The 18,641-nt window shown below is 37.3% G+C and overlaps 1 protein-coding gene across 11 annotated transcripts in view; it reads right to left on the bottom strand.

Moving 5' to 3' along the window:
* The window catches only part of DDX60L (DExD/H-box 60 like), a 124,757-nt gene that overhangs the window by 47,218 nt on the left and 58,898 nt on the right, over window positions 1–18,641 (bottom strand). For all 11 annotated transcript variants that reach the window (XM_064371016.1, XM_064371015.1, XM_064371014.1 and 8 more), the window contains 6 exons: window positions 18,140–18,289; window positions 16,578–16,697; window positions 15,783–15,878; window positions 13,108–13,223; window positions 11,728–11,870; window positions 11,490–11,599 (listed from right to left, as the gene is read on the bottom strand). In XM_064371016.1, the coding sequence (XP_064227086.1) occupies window positions 11,490–11,599; window positions 11,728–11,870; window positions 13,108–13,223; window positions 15,783–15,878; window positions 16,578–16,697; window positions 18,140–18,289 (735 nt within the window). The remainder of the gene's footprint in view (window positions 1–11,489; window positions 11,600–11,727; window positions 11,871–13,107; window positions 13,224–15,782; window positions 15,879–16,577; window positions 16,698–18,139; window positions 18,290–18,641) is intronic.

Here is an 18,641-nt window from a genome sequence, read left to right as displayed (position 1 = left end):
AAATTATAATATACTATGCAACTAAAAACTTGCTGAGAATTCAATGCCGAACAAGTCAAAATATAATTGGAAGGCTTAAAGAATGATGCATGCTTATCACATATCTATTCCCTGAGCACAGAGTCAGGGGCAGAGGGAGGGATAGGGACAGGAATGCCATTTGGAATGAGTCATTTTAAAGCCAAGAAAAAGCTACATCGCAAAATTTTGTTTGAAAACTGGGAGACAAAATCACTTTAAGTGAGTTTTACATGCCCTTAATCACCATAGCTTTGAGTCTATGAAGTAATTTCCATTTAATTCCTTACTCATGCAGTCAATCCACAAATTACTTAGTATAACACTATGGTTAAGAGCATTCGGCTTTGGGGTCAGAACTTGTGAGTTTGTACCTTAGTCTGACAATTACTGACTGAGTCCTTGGGCTAAACTACCTCCCTAGCCCTCTTTTCCCTCACCTGTAAGTTGGGATAATTATAGTATATTTATTATAAAGATGTTGGAAAGTTAAAAGAGAAACACATATAAATATTTGACGAGTGCCTGTCACGTAAATTCTCAATACATGTTGGCAATCATCATTCCACAAATGTTTACTGAGCAACTCTTGTGTATACGGCACTATGAGCTAGCTCTAAGGTCATCCAGGGACAAAACAGTGCAAAATTTTTCATTAACAGTTTTATAGTTTAATAAGAAAAAGAGGACATGGAAGCAAAAAAAAAAAAAAAAAAAAAAAAAACTGTAACAGCAGGCTAAACATAATTGGTGTCAATTAAAAAGTACAAATAATGAGTTATCTATTATCAGAAAGGAAGATTAATTCCATGTGGAGAGATCATAGAAAGACTTCTGGAAAAAATTCCATATTAGCAAAAGCATGGAAGATGAATAGAATCTGGAAACAGAATTTGGCATCTGGAATGAAGCATTCCAGGTATAGCACACAGCATGAGCTCTTTTAGGTAAGCTACATCCAGGGTTTGAGTGAAAAGGTGAGGAAAGTCTAAGTTATAGAGGACTTGAATGCCAAGCTACAAAGTCTGAAATTTATTTCCAATGGAGAAACATTGAAGACTTTTGAGTAGAATGAGGAGAGGATCAGAATTATATTTTAGGAAGATAAGTGGAACGGCATAATTTTGGACATAATTTCATGAAAAAAGGACCAGTCATTGGCTAATGTCATATCTTCACAAGGTAACTTGAACCTATATAATCTAATAACAGTGATAGGATGGAAAAAGACGAGAGGATAGCAAGAGAAATGGATGACTTCCCACACTCATAATCCAGTGCCTCAGCTGAGATCTCCAAAAACTTCATCTTATCAATCCACCATGAAAAAAGTCATGCTCTGATTTCCATGTTAGTGGGAAATGTCTCTTCCCTGTTCAGATCATTTGGTAATGGGGAATTCTGACATGAACAAGGAGTGCCAGTACAGTTGTGGCAGCACTGTTAGTCACAGAGAAGTAGAAGACAGAAATAGATACCAAGAAGCAGCTGGATAGGAAAAGATAACATCTGTAAATAAAGAAAAAGGATAAACTAAGCAAAGAACCCAAATTAGAACTCTCCATTACTTCCTCTCCAGTTCTTAAACTTTGGGTATCCCAAATAACTTTGAGGATCTAATGAAAGCTAGAAGAAAGCATACAGACAACATTTTTAGGGGTTTTTCACTCTTCTCTGAAGTCCATCCTTGATGTCCGTGTACCTGAGGTTAAGATTATCTGTAAAGATGGCCTAATAGATGCCTCCTGTGAGCATCAGCCCCCACAGGAGCTCCAAATTGAGCAGCTACGAACACAAAAAGCACCTTCATAAGAACCAAAAATCAGGTGAGTGATCACAGTGTCTGGTTTTAACTCTGTATCACTGAAAGAGGCACTGAAGAGGGCAGGAAAGACAGCCTTGCACTGCCAAGGCCACCCATCCTGCATCCTCCAGCAGTGGCCACCTGGCATGCAGAGAATCTGTGTGCTTGGGAGAGGGAAAGCATGGTGACTGGGACTTTGCATTACAACTCAGTGCTATCTTGTCACAGTGAAAAGCAACACCAGCCAGACCTCAGCGGGCACCCACGGAGGGAGCATTTACACTAGCTCTAGCCAGAGGAGAATTGCCCATCCCAGCAGTCGAAACCTGACTTCCAGGATGGGCAGCTCTGAAACCAGCAAGCCTCATCACTGGGGGTTAAAGTACCCTAAGATCCTAAATCAACCTGAAAGGCAGCCTACAATTCTTAGGCAAGTCATGGTGCTGTGCTGGGCTCAGAGCCTGTGGACTTGGGGTACATGCAACCTAGTGAGACATCACTGAGGAGTGAGTGCATCATCCCTCCCTCAACCCTAGGCAGTGCAGCTCGCAGCTCTGAGAAAAACTCTTCCCTTCTGCTTGCTGAGAGGAGAGGGAAAGGCAAAGACGACTTTGTCTTGAAAGTTGGACACCAGCTTAGCCACAGTAAGACAGGGCACTGAGCAAAGTCATGAGGCCTCCACCCAGGCCTGAGCTCCCAGACATTTCTAGACACACGCTGGGCCAGAAGGGAACCTGCTGCCTTGAAGAGATGGACCCAGATGTGGCAGAAGTCATCACCTGCTGAATAAACAGCCCTTGGATGCTGAATAAGCAGCAGTGGTAGCCAGGCAGTACATGCTGTGGGCATTGCGTGACACTCTGAGGCATGCTGGCTTCACATATGACCCAGAACCTTCCTAAGTGTGGTGCTATGGGGAGAGACTACTTCTGCTTGAAAAAAGGAGAGGGAAAAGTAAATGGGACTTTGTCTTGCAACTTGGATGCCAGCTCAGCCACAGTGGAGTAGAGCATGGAGCAGGCTCTTGGGGTCCCCAAGTGCATACTCTGGCTCTTGGATGGTATCTCTGAACCTACCCTGGGCCAGAGAACAGTCTGTTGCCCTGAAGGGAGAGATCCAGGCCTCGCAGCATTCACCATAAGCTGACTAAAGAGGCCTTGAGCCTTGAGTGAACATTAGCAGTAGCCAGGAAAAACTCACCATGGAGCAGCACTGCTGATGGCCACAGAGAGAGACTCCTCTACTTGTGGAAAAAGAAGTGAAGAGTGAGTAGATCCTGACTCCAAGCCCTGGGTCCTGAATAACATCTCTGGACCCACCTGAGGTCCAGGGAACCCGCCACCTTGAAGAAAAGGACACAAGCCTGGCTGGCTTCACCACCTTCTGACTGTAGAGCCCTCGGGCCTTGAATGAAAATTGGCAGTAGCCAGAAAATGATTACTGCAAGCCTAGGGCAACACCTGGTGCTGTGCTTGATTCAGGTCTAACCCAGTGCAGTCTCTGTGGTAGAGACCACAGGGGTGCTATATCACTCTCCCTTCCCAGCTCCAGGCTGCTCAACATGGAGAAAAAGATTCCCTTTGTTTGGGAGAGAATAAGTGAAAAAAACATGTCTCTGGTAATCCAGAGAATTCTTCAGGATCTTATCCAAACCACCAAGGTGGTTTCCTCTATGAGTCTGCAAGAGCCACAGCCTCACTGAGCTTGGGGTGCCCCCTAATGCAGGTAATGGCTGCAGTGACCAAAATCTTAGATCACAACATCCAAGTCCCTCCAAATACCTGGAAAGCCTTTTCAAAAAAGACAAGTACAAATAAGCCCAGACTGTGAAGACTACAATAAATACCTAACTATTTAATGCCTAAGTATCAACAAATATCCACAAGAATCAACACCATCCAGGAAAATATGACCTCACCAAATGAACTAAATAAGGCACTAGGAACCAATTCTGGAAAGACAAAGATAGGCAACTTTTCAGCCCAATAATTCAAATAGCTGTTCTGAGGAAACCCAAAAAGCCAGCATTACCCTGATACCAAAACCAGGCAAAGATGCATTAAAAAAAGAAAAGTACAGCCCAATATCCCTGATGAATATTAATGCAAAAATCGTCAAAAAATACTAGCAAACTGAGTTCAGCATCATATTAAAAAGATATTTCATTATGACCACATGGGATTTATCACAACAATGCAAGGATGGTTCTACATACACAAATCAATCAATGTGATATATAATATCAATAGAATAATAGCAGGGTCCTATTAGATAAATTTAACAAAGAGACTGAAATAATTAAAAAGAATCAAGCAAAAACTATGGACTTGAAAAATTTAATTGACATACAGGAGAATGCACCAGAGTCTCTTGATAGCTGAATTAATTAAGCAGAAGTGAGCATTAGTGAGCCTGAAGAAAGACTATTTGAAAATACAGTCAGAAGATACAAATGAAAAGAGAATAAAAAATAATAAAGCATTCCTATAAGATATAGAAAATAGCCTCAAAAGAGCAAATCTAAGGTTTATTGGCCTTAAAGGGGCTTAAAATCTCTAGGGTGGGGAGAAAGTTTATCCAAAGGGATAATAACATAAAACTTCCCAAACCTAGAGAAAGATACCAATACTCACGTACAAGAATGATATAGAACACCAAGCAGATTTAACCCAAAGAAGACTATCTCAAGACATTTAATAATCATACCCCCAAAGGTCAAGAATAAAGAAAGGATCCTAAAAGCAGCAAAAGAAAAGAGACAAATAATACAATGGTACTCCTCTATGTCTGGCAGCAGACTTCTCAGTGGAAATCTCACAGGCCAGGAGAGAGTGGCATGACATAAAGTGCTGAAGAAAAAAAACTTTTATCATGGGATAGTATACCTAGTGAAAACATCCTTCAGGTATAAAGGACCTCTTCAAGGATAATGACAAACCACTGCTCAACAAAATAAGAGAGGACACAAACAGATGGAGAAACATTTCATGTTCATAGTTAAGAAGAATCATAGTTAAGAATATCGTGAAAATGGCCATACTGCCCAAAGTAATTTACAGATTCAATGCTATCCCCATCAAACTACCAATGACCTTCTTCACAGAACTGGAAAAAACCACGCCTTAAACTTCATATGGAACCAAAAGAGAGCCCACATAGCCAAGTCAATTCTAAGCAAAAAGAACAAAGCGGGAGGCATCACACTACCAGACTTCAAACTATACTATAAGGATACAGTAACCAAAACAGCATGGTACTGGTACCAAAACAGAGATGTAGAAAAATAGAACAGAACAGAGGCCTTGGAGGCAACACCACACATCTACAACCATCTGATCTTTGATAAATCTGACAAAAACAAGCAATGGGGAAAGGAGTCCCTGTTTAATAAATGGTGTTGGGAAAACTGGCTAGCCATGTACAGAAAGCAGAAACTGGACCCCTTCCTGACACCTTACACTAAAAGTAACTCCAGATGGATTAAAGACTTAAACATAAGACCTAATACCATAAAAACCCTAAAAGAAAATCTAGGCAAAACCATTCAGGATATAGGCGTAGGTGAGGACTTCATGACCACAACGTCAAAAGCATTGGCAGAAAAGCCAAAATAGACAAATGGGACCTAATCAAACTCCACAGCTTCTGCACAGCAAAAGAAACAAGTCATCAGAGTGAATCGGCAACCAACAGAATGGGAAAAAATTTTTGCAATCTACCCATCTGACAAAGGGCTGATATCCAGAATCTACAAAGAGCTAAAACAGATTTACAAGAAAAAAACAAACAAAGCCCATTCAAAAGTGGGCAAAGGACACGAACAGACACTTTACAAAAGAAGACATACATGAGGCCAACAAACATATGAAAAAATGCTCATCACCACTGGTCATTAGAGAAATGCAAATCAAAACTACATTGGGATACCATCTCACGCCAGTTAGAATGGTGATCATTAAAAAATCTGGAGACAACAGATGCTGGAGAGGATGTGGAGAAATAGGAACACTTTTACACTGTTGGTGGGAGTGTAAATTAGTTCAACCATTGTGGAAGACAGTGTGGCGATTCCTCAAGGACCTAGAAACAGAAATTCCATTTGACCCAGCAATCCCATTACTGGGTATATATCCAAAGGATTATAAATCGTTCTACCATAAGGACACATACACACGAATGTTCATTGCAGCACTGTTTCCAATAGCAAAGACCTGGAACCAACCCAAATGCCCACTGATGACAGACTGGACAGGGAAAATGTGGCACATATACACCATGGAATACTATGCAGACATAAAAAACGATGAATTTGTGTCCTTTGTAGGGACATGGATGAACCTGGAAACCATCATTCTCAGCAAACTGACACAAGAACAGAAAATCAAACACAGCATGTTCTCACTCATAGGCGGGTGTTGAACAATGAGAACACATGGACACAGGGAGGGGAGCATCACACACTGGGGTCTGTCAGGGGGAAATAGGGGAGGGACAGCGGTGGGTGGGGAGTTGGGGAGAGATAGCATGGGAAGAAATGCCAGATATAGGTGATGGGGAGGAAGGCAGCACATCACACTGCCATCTGTGTACCTATGCAACAATCTTGCATGTTCTTCACATGTATCCCAAAACCTAAAATGCAATAAAAAATAAAGAAAGAAAGAAAAAAGAAAATATCCTTCAAACATGAAGGAGAAATAAAGACTTCCTCAGACAAAATCTAAGGGATTTCAGCAACACCTGTCCTACAAGAAGTGCTGAAGGTCTTCAATGTGAAAGAAAAGCATGTTAATGAACAATAAGAAATCATCTGAAGGTACAAAACTCATTAGTAAGTACATAGACAAACACAGAATATTATAACACTGTAATTGTAGTATGGAACATATGTGTATATCTTCAGTAGAAAGACTAAACAGTGAACCTATAGCAAATTACAACCAGAGCAACTTTTCAAGACAGACAATAAAATTGAATGTAAATAGAAACAACAAAAAATTTAAACACATCGGGAGTGAGGGGATAAAGTATATAGTTTTTAATAGTTTCCTTTTTGCTGTTTGTTTGTTTGTACATGTAATCAGTGTTAAATTGTCCTCAGTTGGGAATAATTAGTTATAATGTAATATTTTCAAGCTTCATGGTAAACTCCTATCAAGAAACATACAACAGATACACAAAAAATAAAAAGCAAGAAATTAAAACATACCAACAGAGAAAATCACCTTCACTAAAAGGAAAACAGGAAGAAAAGAAAGAAGAAAGAGAAGACCACAAAACAACTAAAAAACAAACCAAATAACAAAATGGCAGGTAAGTTCTTATTTATCAGCAATAACATTGAATGTAAATAAACTAAATCTCCAATCAAAAGCATACAGTGGCTTAATGGATTTTTTTAAAAGACCCAATGATTTGTTGCCTATAAGAAATACACTTCACGTATAAAGACACACATGGACTGAAAATGAACAGATGAAAAAAATATTCCATGCAAATGGAAACCAAAACAGAGCAGGCATAGCTATATTTAGACCAAATAGATTTCAAAACAAAAACTATGAAAAGAGACAAAGAAGCTCATTATATAATGATAAGGGGATCAATTCAATGGCAAGATATAACAATTATAAATATATATTCATCCAACACTGGAGCATCCAGATATATAAGGCTAATGTATCTTAAAAATAGATATTTTTAAATAGAGCTAAAGCAAGAGATAGACCCCAATAGAATAGTAGCTGGAGACTTCAACACCCCACTTCCAGCATTGGACAAACCATCCAGACAGAAAATCAACAAAGAAATATCAGACTTAATCTGCACTATAGACCAAATGGACCTAATATATATCTACAGAACATTTCATCTAATGGCTGCAGAATATACATTCTTTTCCTAAGCACATGGATCGTTTTCAAGAATAGATCATATGTTAGGTCATGAAACAAGTCTTAAAACACTCAAGAAAAATGGAAATAATATCAAGCATTTTCTCTGACCATAACGGAATAAAATCAGAAATCAATAACAAGAGAAATTTTGGAAACTATACAAATAGGTGGAAATTAAACCATATCCTCCTGAATAACTAGGTGGTCAATGAAGAAACTGAGAAAGAAATTTAAAAATTTCTTAAATGACAATAAAAACACAACATACCAAAACCTATGGGATACAGCAAATGCAGTACTAAAAGGAAAGTTGATAGCTATAAGCAGAAAAACTTCAGTCAACAACCTAATTATGCATCTTAAAGAACAGGAAAAGCAAGAACAAACCAAACCCAAAATCAATAAAATAAATTATAAAGATCACAGCAGAAATAAAAGAAATTGAAACAGGAAACAATACAAACAATCAATAAAATGAAAAGCAGTTTTTTAAAAGATAAATAAATAAACAAACCTTTAGCCATACTTAGGAAAAAAAGAGAAGACCCAAATGAATAAAATCAGAGATGGAAAAGGAGACATTACAACTGATACCCCAGATATTCAAAGGATCATTAGAGGCTACTATAAGCAACGATATGCCAATAAATCAGAAAACCTAGAATAAATGGATAAACTCCTAGACACAACCTACCAAAATTGAACCATAAAGAAATCCAAGTGCTGAACAGACCAATAACACATAATGAGATTGAAGCCATAATAAAGTTTCCCAGCAAAGAAAAGCCTAGGACCCAATAACTTCACTGCTGAATTCTACCAAAATAGAGGAGTATTCCCTCCTCCTCTATTTTCCAGAATAGTCTGAGTAGTTTTGGAATTACTTCTTTTTAGAGAACTAATTCCTCTCTTCTTTAAGGAGAAGTAATACCAACACTACTGTATTAGTTAGCTAGTTCATTCTCTTTAAAAAAGAATTAATATCAATACCACCCAAACTATTCTGAGAAAAAAAGAGGAGGAGGGAATACTTTCAAACTCATTCTACAAAGCCAGTATTACCCTGATACCAAAACGAGGCAAAGACACATCAAAAAAAGAAAATTACAAACCAATATCCCGATGAATATTAATACAAAAATCCTCAACAAAATACTAGGACATTGAGTTCAACAACATATCAAAACGATACTTCATTATGAACAAGTGGGATTTATCACAGTGATGCAAGGATGGTTCAACATACCCATATCAATCAATGTGATACATCATATCAATATAATGAAAGACAAAATATGATCATTTTAATTAATGCCGTAAAGTCATTTGATAAAATTCAACATTACTTTATGATAAAAACTCAAAAATTGGATGCAGAGGGAACACATCTGAACACAATAGACCATATACAACAGATCCATCGCCAGTATCATACTGAATGGGGAAAAACTGAAAGCCTTTCTTCTAAGATCTGGAACATGACAAGAATGTCCATTTTCACCACTGTTATTTAATAAAGTACTGGAAGTCCTAGCTAAAGCAGTCAGACAAGAGAAAAAAATGGACATCCAAATTGGAAAGGAAGAAGTCAAACCATCCTTGTTTGGAGATGATATGATCTTATGTTTGAAATAACATAAGACTTCACCAAAAACGATTAGACCTGAGAAACAAATCCAGTAGTTTCAGGATGCAAAATCAATATACAAAAATTAGTAGCATTTCCACATGCCAACAGCCAACAATCTGAAAATTAACCAAAGAAGTAAAATATCTCTACAAAAGAAAATTATAAAACACTGATGAAAGAAATTGAAGAGGACATATACCAAAAAAGTGGAAAGATATTCCAGGTTTATGGATTGGAAGAACCAATATTGTTAAAATGCCTTTACTATCCAAAGCAATCTATAGATTCAATGCAACCCCTATCAAAATACCAATGACATTCTTCACAGAAATACAAAAAGCATCCTAAAATTTATATGGAACTACCAAAGACCCAAAATAGCCAAAGTTATTCCGAGCAAAAAGAACAAAACTGGAAGAATCATATTATCTGACTTCATATTATACTACAGATCTATAGTAACCAAAGCAGTGAGGTACTGGCATTAAAACAGACATACAGATAAAGGGGACAGAATAGAGAACCCAGAAACAAATCTATACTTCTACAATGAACTCATTTTCAACAAAGATGCCAAGAACATACAATAGGGAAAGGACAATCTCTTCAATATATTGTGCTGGGAAAACTGGATATCCACATGTGGAAGAATGATACTAGACCCCTGTCTATCACCATATACACAAATAAAATCAAAGTGGATTAAAGACTTAAACCTAAGAGCTCAAACTATGAAACTACTACAAGAAAACATTTGAGAAGCTCTCCAGGACATTGATCTGGGCAATGATTTCTTGAGTAATATCCCAGGAGCACAGGTAAACAAAGAAAAAATGAACAAATGAGATCAGAACAAGTTAAAAAGCTTCTGCACAGCAAAGGAAACAACAAAGTGAAGAGACACCTTACAGAATGTAAGAAAATATTTGCAAACTATCCATCTGACAAGGCATTAATAACCAGAATATACAAGGAGCTCAAACAACTCTATAGGAAAAAATCTAATAATCCAATTCAAAAAATGGGTAAAAGATCTCAATAACATTTCCCAAAAGAAGATATATAATGGCAAACAGGCATATGAAAAGGTGCTCAACATCATTGATCATCAAAACTACAATGAAATACATCATCTCACCTCAGTTAAAATGGCTTTCATCCAAAAGACAGGCAATAACAAATGCTGACAAAGATGTGAAGAAAAGAGAACCTCTGTACACTGTTGGTGGGAACGTAAGTTAGTACAAACATTATGGAGAACAGTTTAGAGGTTCCTCAAGAAAACTAGAAACAGAGCTATCTTATGATCCAGCAATACACTGCTATGTATATACCTAAAATAAAGGAAATCAGTATATCAAGGAGGTATCTGCACTCTCAGGTTTACTGCAGCACCATTCACAACAGCCAAGATTTGGAAACAACCTACGTGCCCATCAGCAAATGAATGAATAAAGAAAATGTGGTACTTATACACAGTGGAATACTATTCAGCCACAAAAAATAATGCGATCCCATCATTTGCAACAACATAGATGGAGTTGGATGTCATTATGTTAAGTGAAATAAATCAGGCACAGAAAGAAAAACTTCACATGTTTTCATTTATCTGTGGGTACTAAACATTAAAACAATTGAATGCATGGAGACAGAGTAGAATGATCATTACCAGAGGCTAGGAAGATAATGAGTTGGGTGGAAGAGGAAATGGTAAATGGGTACAAAAAAAATAGAATAAATAAGATCTAGTATGTGACAGCACAACAGAGTGACTATAGCCAACAATGATTTATCGTACATTTTTAAATAACTAAGAGTAGAATTGGATTGTTTGTAATACAGGAAAGGATAAATGCTTGAGGTAATAGATACATACCTCATTTAGTCCGATCTGATTATTATACATTGTATGTCTGTATCAAAATATCTCATGTGCCCCATAAGTATATGCAGCTACTTTAGATGCCCACAAAAATTAAAAATTAAGAATGTATTAAATTTTAAAAAATGAATAAAATTAAAGAATCAATAAAAAAAGAAAATGAACATCTATACATACTGCAATTCTGTGAAGATTAATTCAGTCCCTTTCAACTTGTGATATACACTAAAAATTACACTAATATGCTTTTATACTTACAATATCTGTCGTTAGTGCAGCACATGGATGAAAATGATCAAAATAAACATCATCATGTTTTACTGAACATATATGCTTCTCTAAATCATTGTATCTCTCTCCACAGAGCACTAAATATGAAGAGCAAGAATATCCAAATTAATGGACATATAATTATCAGAATATGGATAACTTTATAGTAAAATATAAAAATCTCTATAAAAAACTTTATAGTAAAATATTAAAAATATATGCTTACCAAGCCTAACTTCATATGATTGATTTTTATATGAATGGTCTTTGAGAAAGTTGAGACATTCGTTAGCCTGGTTCTCAGAAATAAATTTCTCTTGCATAATCTTGTCTGCCCATTTCCAGTACTGTTTTACTGAATGCAGCCACCTTATAGAATAAACATACATATAATTTAAATAAAATATATATGCATTTATCAAGAACTTGAATAATTTAAACAAAGAAAATTTCTCAAGTTTAAAAGTTTAGGGCATGCACTTTCAATCTAAACCACCAGAGTTTGAGTCCCAACTCCATTACTTCATAGCTGTGGACTCTGGGAAAATTCCTCAGCTTCTTTATGCCTCCATTTCTTCATCATAACGTGAAAGATAACGAGTATCTTTCTCATAAGGATGTTGTAAGGCTTGAATGAGTTAATATACCTGCCACGTCGAAAGCACTATGTGTTTGCTATCAGTGTTGCTGTTACTATCATTGTTGCCATTCCTAGGAAAAATCAAGTCTGGTCACAAAACGATACTTGATGTTCATATAATGTTTTGTTGTTCTTATGGTCGCCATCAACAAGGTCAATGACTATGTCCCACTTATTCTCATTTTAGCTTTAATTGCTGGATAAAAACAAAGGAAGGGAGATACAATTCTCTGTCTTACTTCAGATGACATTTATTTAAAAATTTTGGCCGGGCGCGGTGGCTCACGCCTGTAATCCCAGCACTTTGGGAGGCTGAGGTAGGCAGATCACAAGGTCAAGAGATTGAGACCATCCTGGCCAACATGGTGAAACCCCATCTCTACCAAAAATACAAAAATTAGACTCAGCTGCTCAGGAGGCTGAGGCAGGAGAATCACTTGAACCTGGGAGGCAGAGGTGGCAGTGAGCCGAGATTGCACTACTGCACTCCAGCCTGGCGACAGAGCAAGACTTCGTCTCAAAAATAAATAAATAAATAAATAAAATTTTATAAAGAATAATTTAAAAAATAAAATTAATAAAATTAATTAATTAAAAAATAAATTTTTAGAAATTTTCCTACACGATTTCAGATCTGCCTATGGGAGACCTTGATTTTCTTTGGAGAAGATGTTTTCTTTCTATAACTTCCAGGAAATGTATCTTCAAAAAATTTTAGTAAGCCAGACAGGGTAATGTGCACCTGTGATCCCAGCTACTCAGGAGGCTGAGGTGGGAGGATTGATTGCTTCAGCCCAGGAGTTTAAGGCCAGCTTAAGCAACAAAGCGAGACCCCTGACATTTCAAAGATTGGGTCATAAATTTATTTGAAAGTTATAATATTACAGAAAAAACCTTAAAGACTTCAGACCATATAGACAGTATATAATTCAACCACTGAATATATAACCACCACTCTGTGCCTACTTAGTGAGAAGATCTGGGTTATCTATGGTAGCTGAAAGAATCAAAAAGGGACATCGAATAATGACAAGGAGGAGCTCCCAAAATTTTACTCCAACTTCTCTGCCAAGATAATGAACCTAGTAAAGAAAAAGAACATCAGTTAAAAAGTTTATTTCAAAATGCTAAATGAAAAAGATAGAAGCATAAAATCATCATGTGTATTTTTCCAGTTTCCTACAAATGACCAAACCTAACAAAGGGAATGGTGATAAATTCAGACAACAGAGATCACTGACACTTCACTCTCTTTAATCTCTGTAACTAATCCATTATTAATTCCTACAGATTCTAATTCCAAAAATCTATTTTGAAGCTACTTTTTTCTCTCCATTTTTTGTTGTCATTGAAGCCACCATCACCTGGCTTTCTACAATAGTCTTCTGATTTTTCTCTTAGTTTCCACTCTTTCCCTAGACTTTCTTCACATTATAACTCTAACAGTATTATTAAACAAAAATCAAACTAGGCCACATCTCTAAGTAAATCCCTACAATGTCCTCTCAATGCATTTACAGCAAACTACAAACTGCTTAACTGGAAATATAACTTCCTACATGATCTCGCTCCTTCCAACCTTTCCAACCCCATCTCAGGCCACTTTCCCCACCATGTACACTGCACCCAACATACTGGCCTTTTTTCATTCCTTGAACACACGTGTCCCACCTGAGGGCCTTCACATATACCACCCTGCTACTTAAAATCCTCATCTACCTCTTGGCTGACGATTCCTGCTTATCCCTGCAAAGCTCAGCTGAAGGTCATTGCCTCAGTAACACCTTTCCTGTGTACCCACTCCAAAGTAGTTCTTACTTCCCATTTTGCCATTATCTTGGTGAAAACAGGCTGATTTTTTTTCTTCGGCATTTGTATCACACTGTTTACTTATATTTTCATTGGTGTATTTACTTATTTAATTGCTCTCTCCTTCACTAAACCACAAGGTCAGTACTGGCACACCAGGGAGAAAGCACAGTGCCTAGCACAGAGTAGGTACTCAACATCTGTTGAATGAATAAATCAATTGTCTTTGGTTAAATAATGCAATTTAAAACTTAGAGAGGAGGTCCCGCTTTTGGTCTTCATTGAACAGAAGAAATCATGACAATTGGGTCTCAGCTAGAAAGACTTACTAACCAAGCCTAGTAATAAATACATAAAGAAATATATTCTCATATCCCTTCTGACTTTTATCTGCTCATACAATCACCCACTTTACCAAATGCTAATCTTATATTTTGTATCAGCCGGCAATTTCTCTGAACTTTCTAGAATAAACAATTTTTAAAGACTTCTTACAATCAAGTTTTATGGAATTATAAATCAAGAAACCCAGGTTACCCACGTTTTGTTTTTGGTTTTTTGTTTTTTTTGTTTTTGTTGTTGTTTTTTTTTGTTGTTGTTGTTGTTGTTTGCTTGGTTGGCTGTTTTTTTGAGACAGTTTCACTACTGCTGACGAGGCTGGAGTGCACAGTGGTGCGATCTTGGCTCACTGCAACCTCCGCCTCCCAGGTTCAAGTGACTCTCCTGCCTCAGCCTTCTAAGTAGCTGAGATTACAGGCTTGCACCATCACACCTGGCTAATCTTTGTATTTTTAGTAGAGATGGGGTTTCATCATGTTGGCCAGGCTGTTCTCGAACTCCTGACCTCAGGTGATCCATCTGTCTCGGCCTCCAAAAGTACTGGGATTAAAGGCATGAGCCACCACACCCGGCCTCATTACCCATGTTTTAACATTACTGTGCTTATGCACTTTGAGACAAGACCATAATCCAAGGTTCTAGATTGTGAAGATCTAGGGTTTTGTTTTGTTTTGCCTTAAAATAGGAATGTTGGAAGTAAGCAATACACAGTACAGCCTGATGCATAAAACGAAATAGACTGCTTTCAGGACAAAGAAAGCAGAATGACAGCATGTCCGCCAGCTCCCAACTTCACAAAAAAAGGAGTAGATTCAATACATAGGTTTGTCACCTAGTTTTCCTTTAAGCTGAAAATTCCTTGAAGCAACAAAATACAAAGCTTGAATTCTATTTAGTACTTTCCATTCATATTGGTAATAACTTAGCTATGTCCTCCCAGAGCTACACCATTCTCCACATTGCCCTCTGACCAATGAGTCTGACCTTGGAAAATGGATCCCAGCCTCCCTAGCTCTCTAGCTTCTATTGGGTTTGGCCAGTGGGAAGCCTAGGCAAGAGATGGGAAGGAGAGAAGACAGTAAGGTCAAGGTCTTTATTCTTTTGGCTACTTCCCTAAGAGATCCAGCTGCGTTCCTTCACCAAGGTCACTGTTCTTCCCAAAGAGACATATCTATAGAATCTCTCTTCTTTTGAGGTTCATACTGATTCCTCCTTCCATCATCCTTACAGGGTTGAAAGGCTTGTGCTATTCTGGATTACGGCACTGATGTTGTGGTTTCCCTTGTATAAACCTTTGTAAACAACACCTTTGTAAAAACACTTTTTTAAAAATTATACTAATGTGAATATGCAATCTGTTTTCAGTTGGTACCCTGGCTAACACAAAACTCAGATAATTCCTATCATTGAAAAAGCCCCATATTCTTTAAATTAGAAATTATAGTGTGCATGCAGACGAGAACATCAACCCAGAGAATTAACGCCAAACCTACCTCATCAAATATAACATATCTAATCCTTTTCACCCATTTTTGGCGATGAGGAGCAAGCAGCAGAATTTCAAAACATTCAGGCACTGTGATAAGTACCTAAAAATATGAATGATTAGTGTAGTTTACTGAGCATTAATTTTATATCAGGCGTAGTAATAGGAACCTAGAAAATATGCTGCAGCTGATAGCAGCTTCATTAAGATAATATCACATCTTTGACATTTTTCATTTAAATCTTTACATTTATGAACATTTGGATTAACAAAAATGAAAAAAAAGCTACTGATTTGTAATTTTTGTTTTATATTTTGTTTAGTCTTAAATGTCTACTTTGTGAATTCGGTAAGGGAGACAATCTATCTTAATCTACGATTTACCCATCAACGGGTCCACTATCAACACACAATCTTTTTGAGACAAGTCTTTATTATGAAGATCCATACTCATCATCCACAAGAACTAGCAATTTTGAACGGTAAGAAAAGGTTGGGTAGTCATTTAGTAATGCATTGGGTTTGTCAAATCTACTTGAATCCCTTTCTAAGTTATAATAAAATATCATAACCTTCTATCTGAAATTTCAGCTCATAATGTAAGTATCCTTAGAAATAGTGAGCCTAGCTTTTACTTTTTACAATAGAACAACCTTAAATTTTCCTTAGAGCAATTTTATTTTTTTGTAAATTCAATGAAATTATTTCTATAAGGATTTGTGCTTTGCAGATTCCCAGAAAAACAGTTACATATGTACTGCTCTATAATTTGATAATAAACTCATTAATTAGTATGTCATACCTGAGAGTTTAGTGCATTGTGACGATAATCTCTTGTGAAAGCACCACATAGAATTCTGCCAGCAGGTAACCTTTTAGTAAAACGATTCTGAACGCTGGCAGCCACCTGAGCAACAACAGCCTGATTGACAAGAAAAAAAGAAGCCATTAGTCACTTAGAAGAGGACATATAAAACCTCAGAGGACAACAGAATCCATATATACACACCACACACACACACACACACACACACACACACACATTAATGAAAATGAAATAAAGTAGGGAAAAATACAGATAGTGAAATTATTTGATTCCATTGCAGTATTCTCTTTGATCCTCCTTGATTTTACACACACACACACACACACACACACACACACACACACAGATAGATGATTGATAGATAATAGATAGATGATTAATAGAGAATAGACAGATGATAAATAGATGATAGATAGATAGAGATAGGTCGATAGATGACAGATAGATAGATGATAGATAGATACATACATACATACAAATATATCGTGTACATGATGATGATAATGGAGGAATGGATGACTTTCTATGGAACGTCTGGCCCATGATTCCAGGTAAACTGCCATCACTCTGCCTGAGCTCCTGGCGCTCCCTCTGCCTGTGTTTGTCCGGATCCTTTCTGATTTAAGCCCCTGCAACTCGCTGCCTAAAAGAGCTGGAGAGCCCACGTGGCCTTCCCTAAATTTTTCAGCCCCAGGATTCCCCTTCTGTTGTTTTGAGCTTAGCTATAATTAAATGAAAAGATGTTTGGTGTCTCTTATCCATCATTTCAGGTGTTTTACACAAAGAGATTTTTCTGTTGCCCTATACCACCATATTACTGGAAATGGAAGTCACATATACCTGGCTGTGTTTCTTAATTGAAACAATATTAATTGAAAGCAAAACATAAATCTTCATAATTATAATCATAGCATACTACTCCAAGGAGGGAGGGAAAAGAAAGAAGAGGAAGAGAAAGTAAAGGAAATAACGTAAAATGTAAATTTTTAAAAAATTAATCTTTAAAAATACAACATAATCATCATTTTTATATTCTTAATAGTGAAATATTTTCTAAAAATAAGTATAATTGCAGTAACTATAAATGAAAACATTAATATATTAGATGAAATGAACATATCAAAAATAGTTTCTTGGCCAGGCACAGTGGTTCACGCCTGTAATCCCAGCACTTTGGGAGGCTGAGGTGGGTGGATCACCTGAGGTCAGGAGTTTGAGACCAGCCTGGACAACGTGGTAAAACCCCACCTCTACTAAAAATACAAAAATTAGCAGGGCATGGCAGCATGCTCCTATAATCCCCAGCTACTTGGGAGGCTGAGGTGAGAGAATCGCTTGAACACAGGAGGTAGAAGTTGCAGTGAGCCGAGATCATGCCACTGCACTCCAGCCTGGGCAACAGAGCAAGACTCTGTCTCAAATAAAATAAAATAAAATAAAATAAAATAGTGAATTAGATCTACCACGTGACCATGTTCATTCTTTTTAAAGGGGACATTCAGGAACAAAAGATAAAATGAAAGTCATTCAAGCGCTACCTTTGTGGGTGCAACGTACACGACCACCCCGTCATCGCTCTCCCTCAGCACTTTCTCCATGCAGTAGTAGGAAGCATAGGTTTTGCCTGAGGACGTTGGGGCCACAATCACTGCTGATTCATTCTTATCCACCACATCCAGGAGTTCCCGCTGCAGGGTACAAAGCACCATTTGTGTCAAGAAAGTGAACAGCACATTACCAAAGCACAGACAGTATCTTTTGTACCTTCTGTCTCCTGTGCCTGAGTTGTGCTACCTTCGGGAGAACTCCCTGAACCCCTAAAGATTAGGTCTAGTGGACACTCAAGGATTCAGGAAAATGCCTGGATTACTTGTGCCGTTCTCCAGAAAAGAAATTTTGTTTTACATTTTGGCCTAGAGAGAGGGTTTCATTTCTGAAAAATAGAAAATGAGACTGAGTACAACATCTTTTTCCATTAGAAAACACTTTTTCCAATTGTCATTGAGTAAGCGCAGGAAAAGGTTTGACAAACTGAGTTCT

This window comes from Aotus nancymaae, unplaced genomic scaffold (genome assembly GCF_030222135.1).
Source record: "Aotus nancymaae isolate 86718 unplaced genomic scaffold, 86718_ANA_hifiasm-v0.15.2.pri h1tg000115l, whole genome shotgun sequence".
In the NCBI taxonomy this organism is placed as follows: Eukaryota; Metazoa; Chordata; class Mammalia; order Primates; family Aotidae; genus Aotus; species Aotus nancymaae.
The sequence above is the reverse complement of the archived record's forward strand: the minus strand, read 5'-3'. Positions and strand labels throughout refer to the sequence as shown.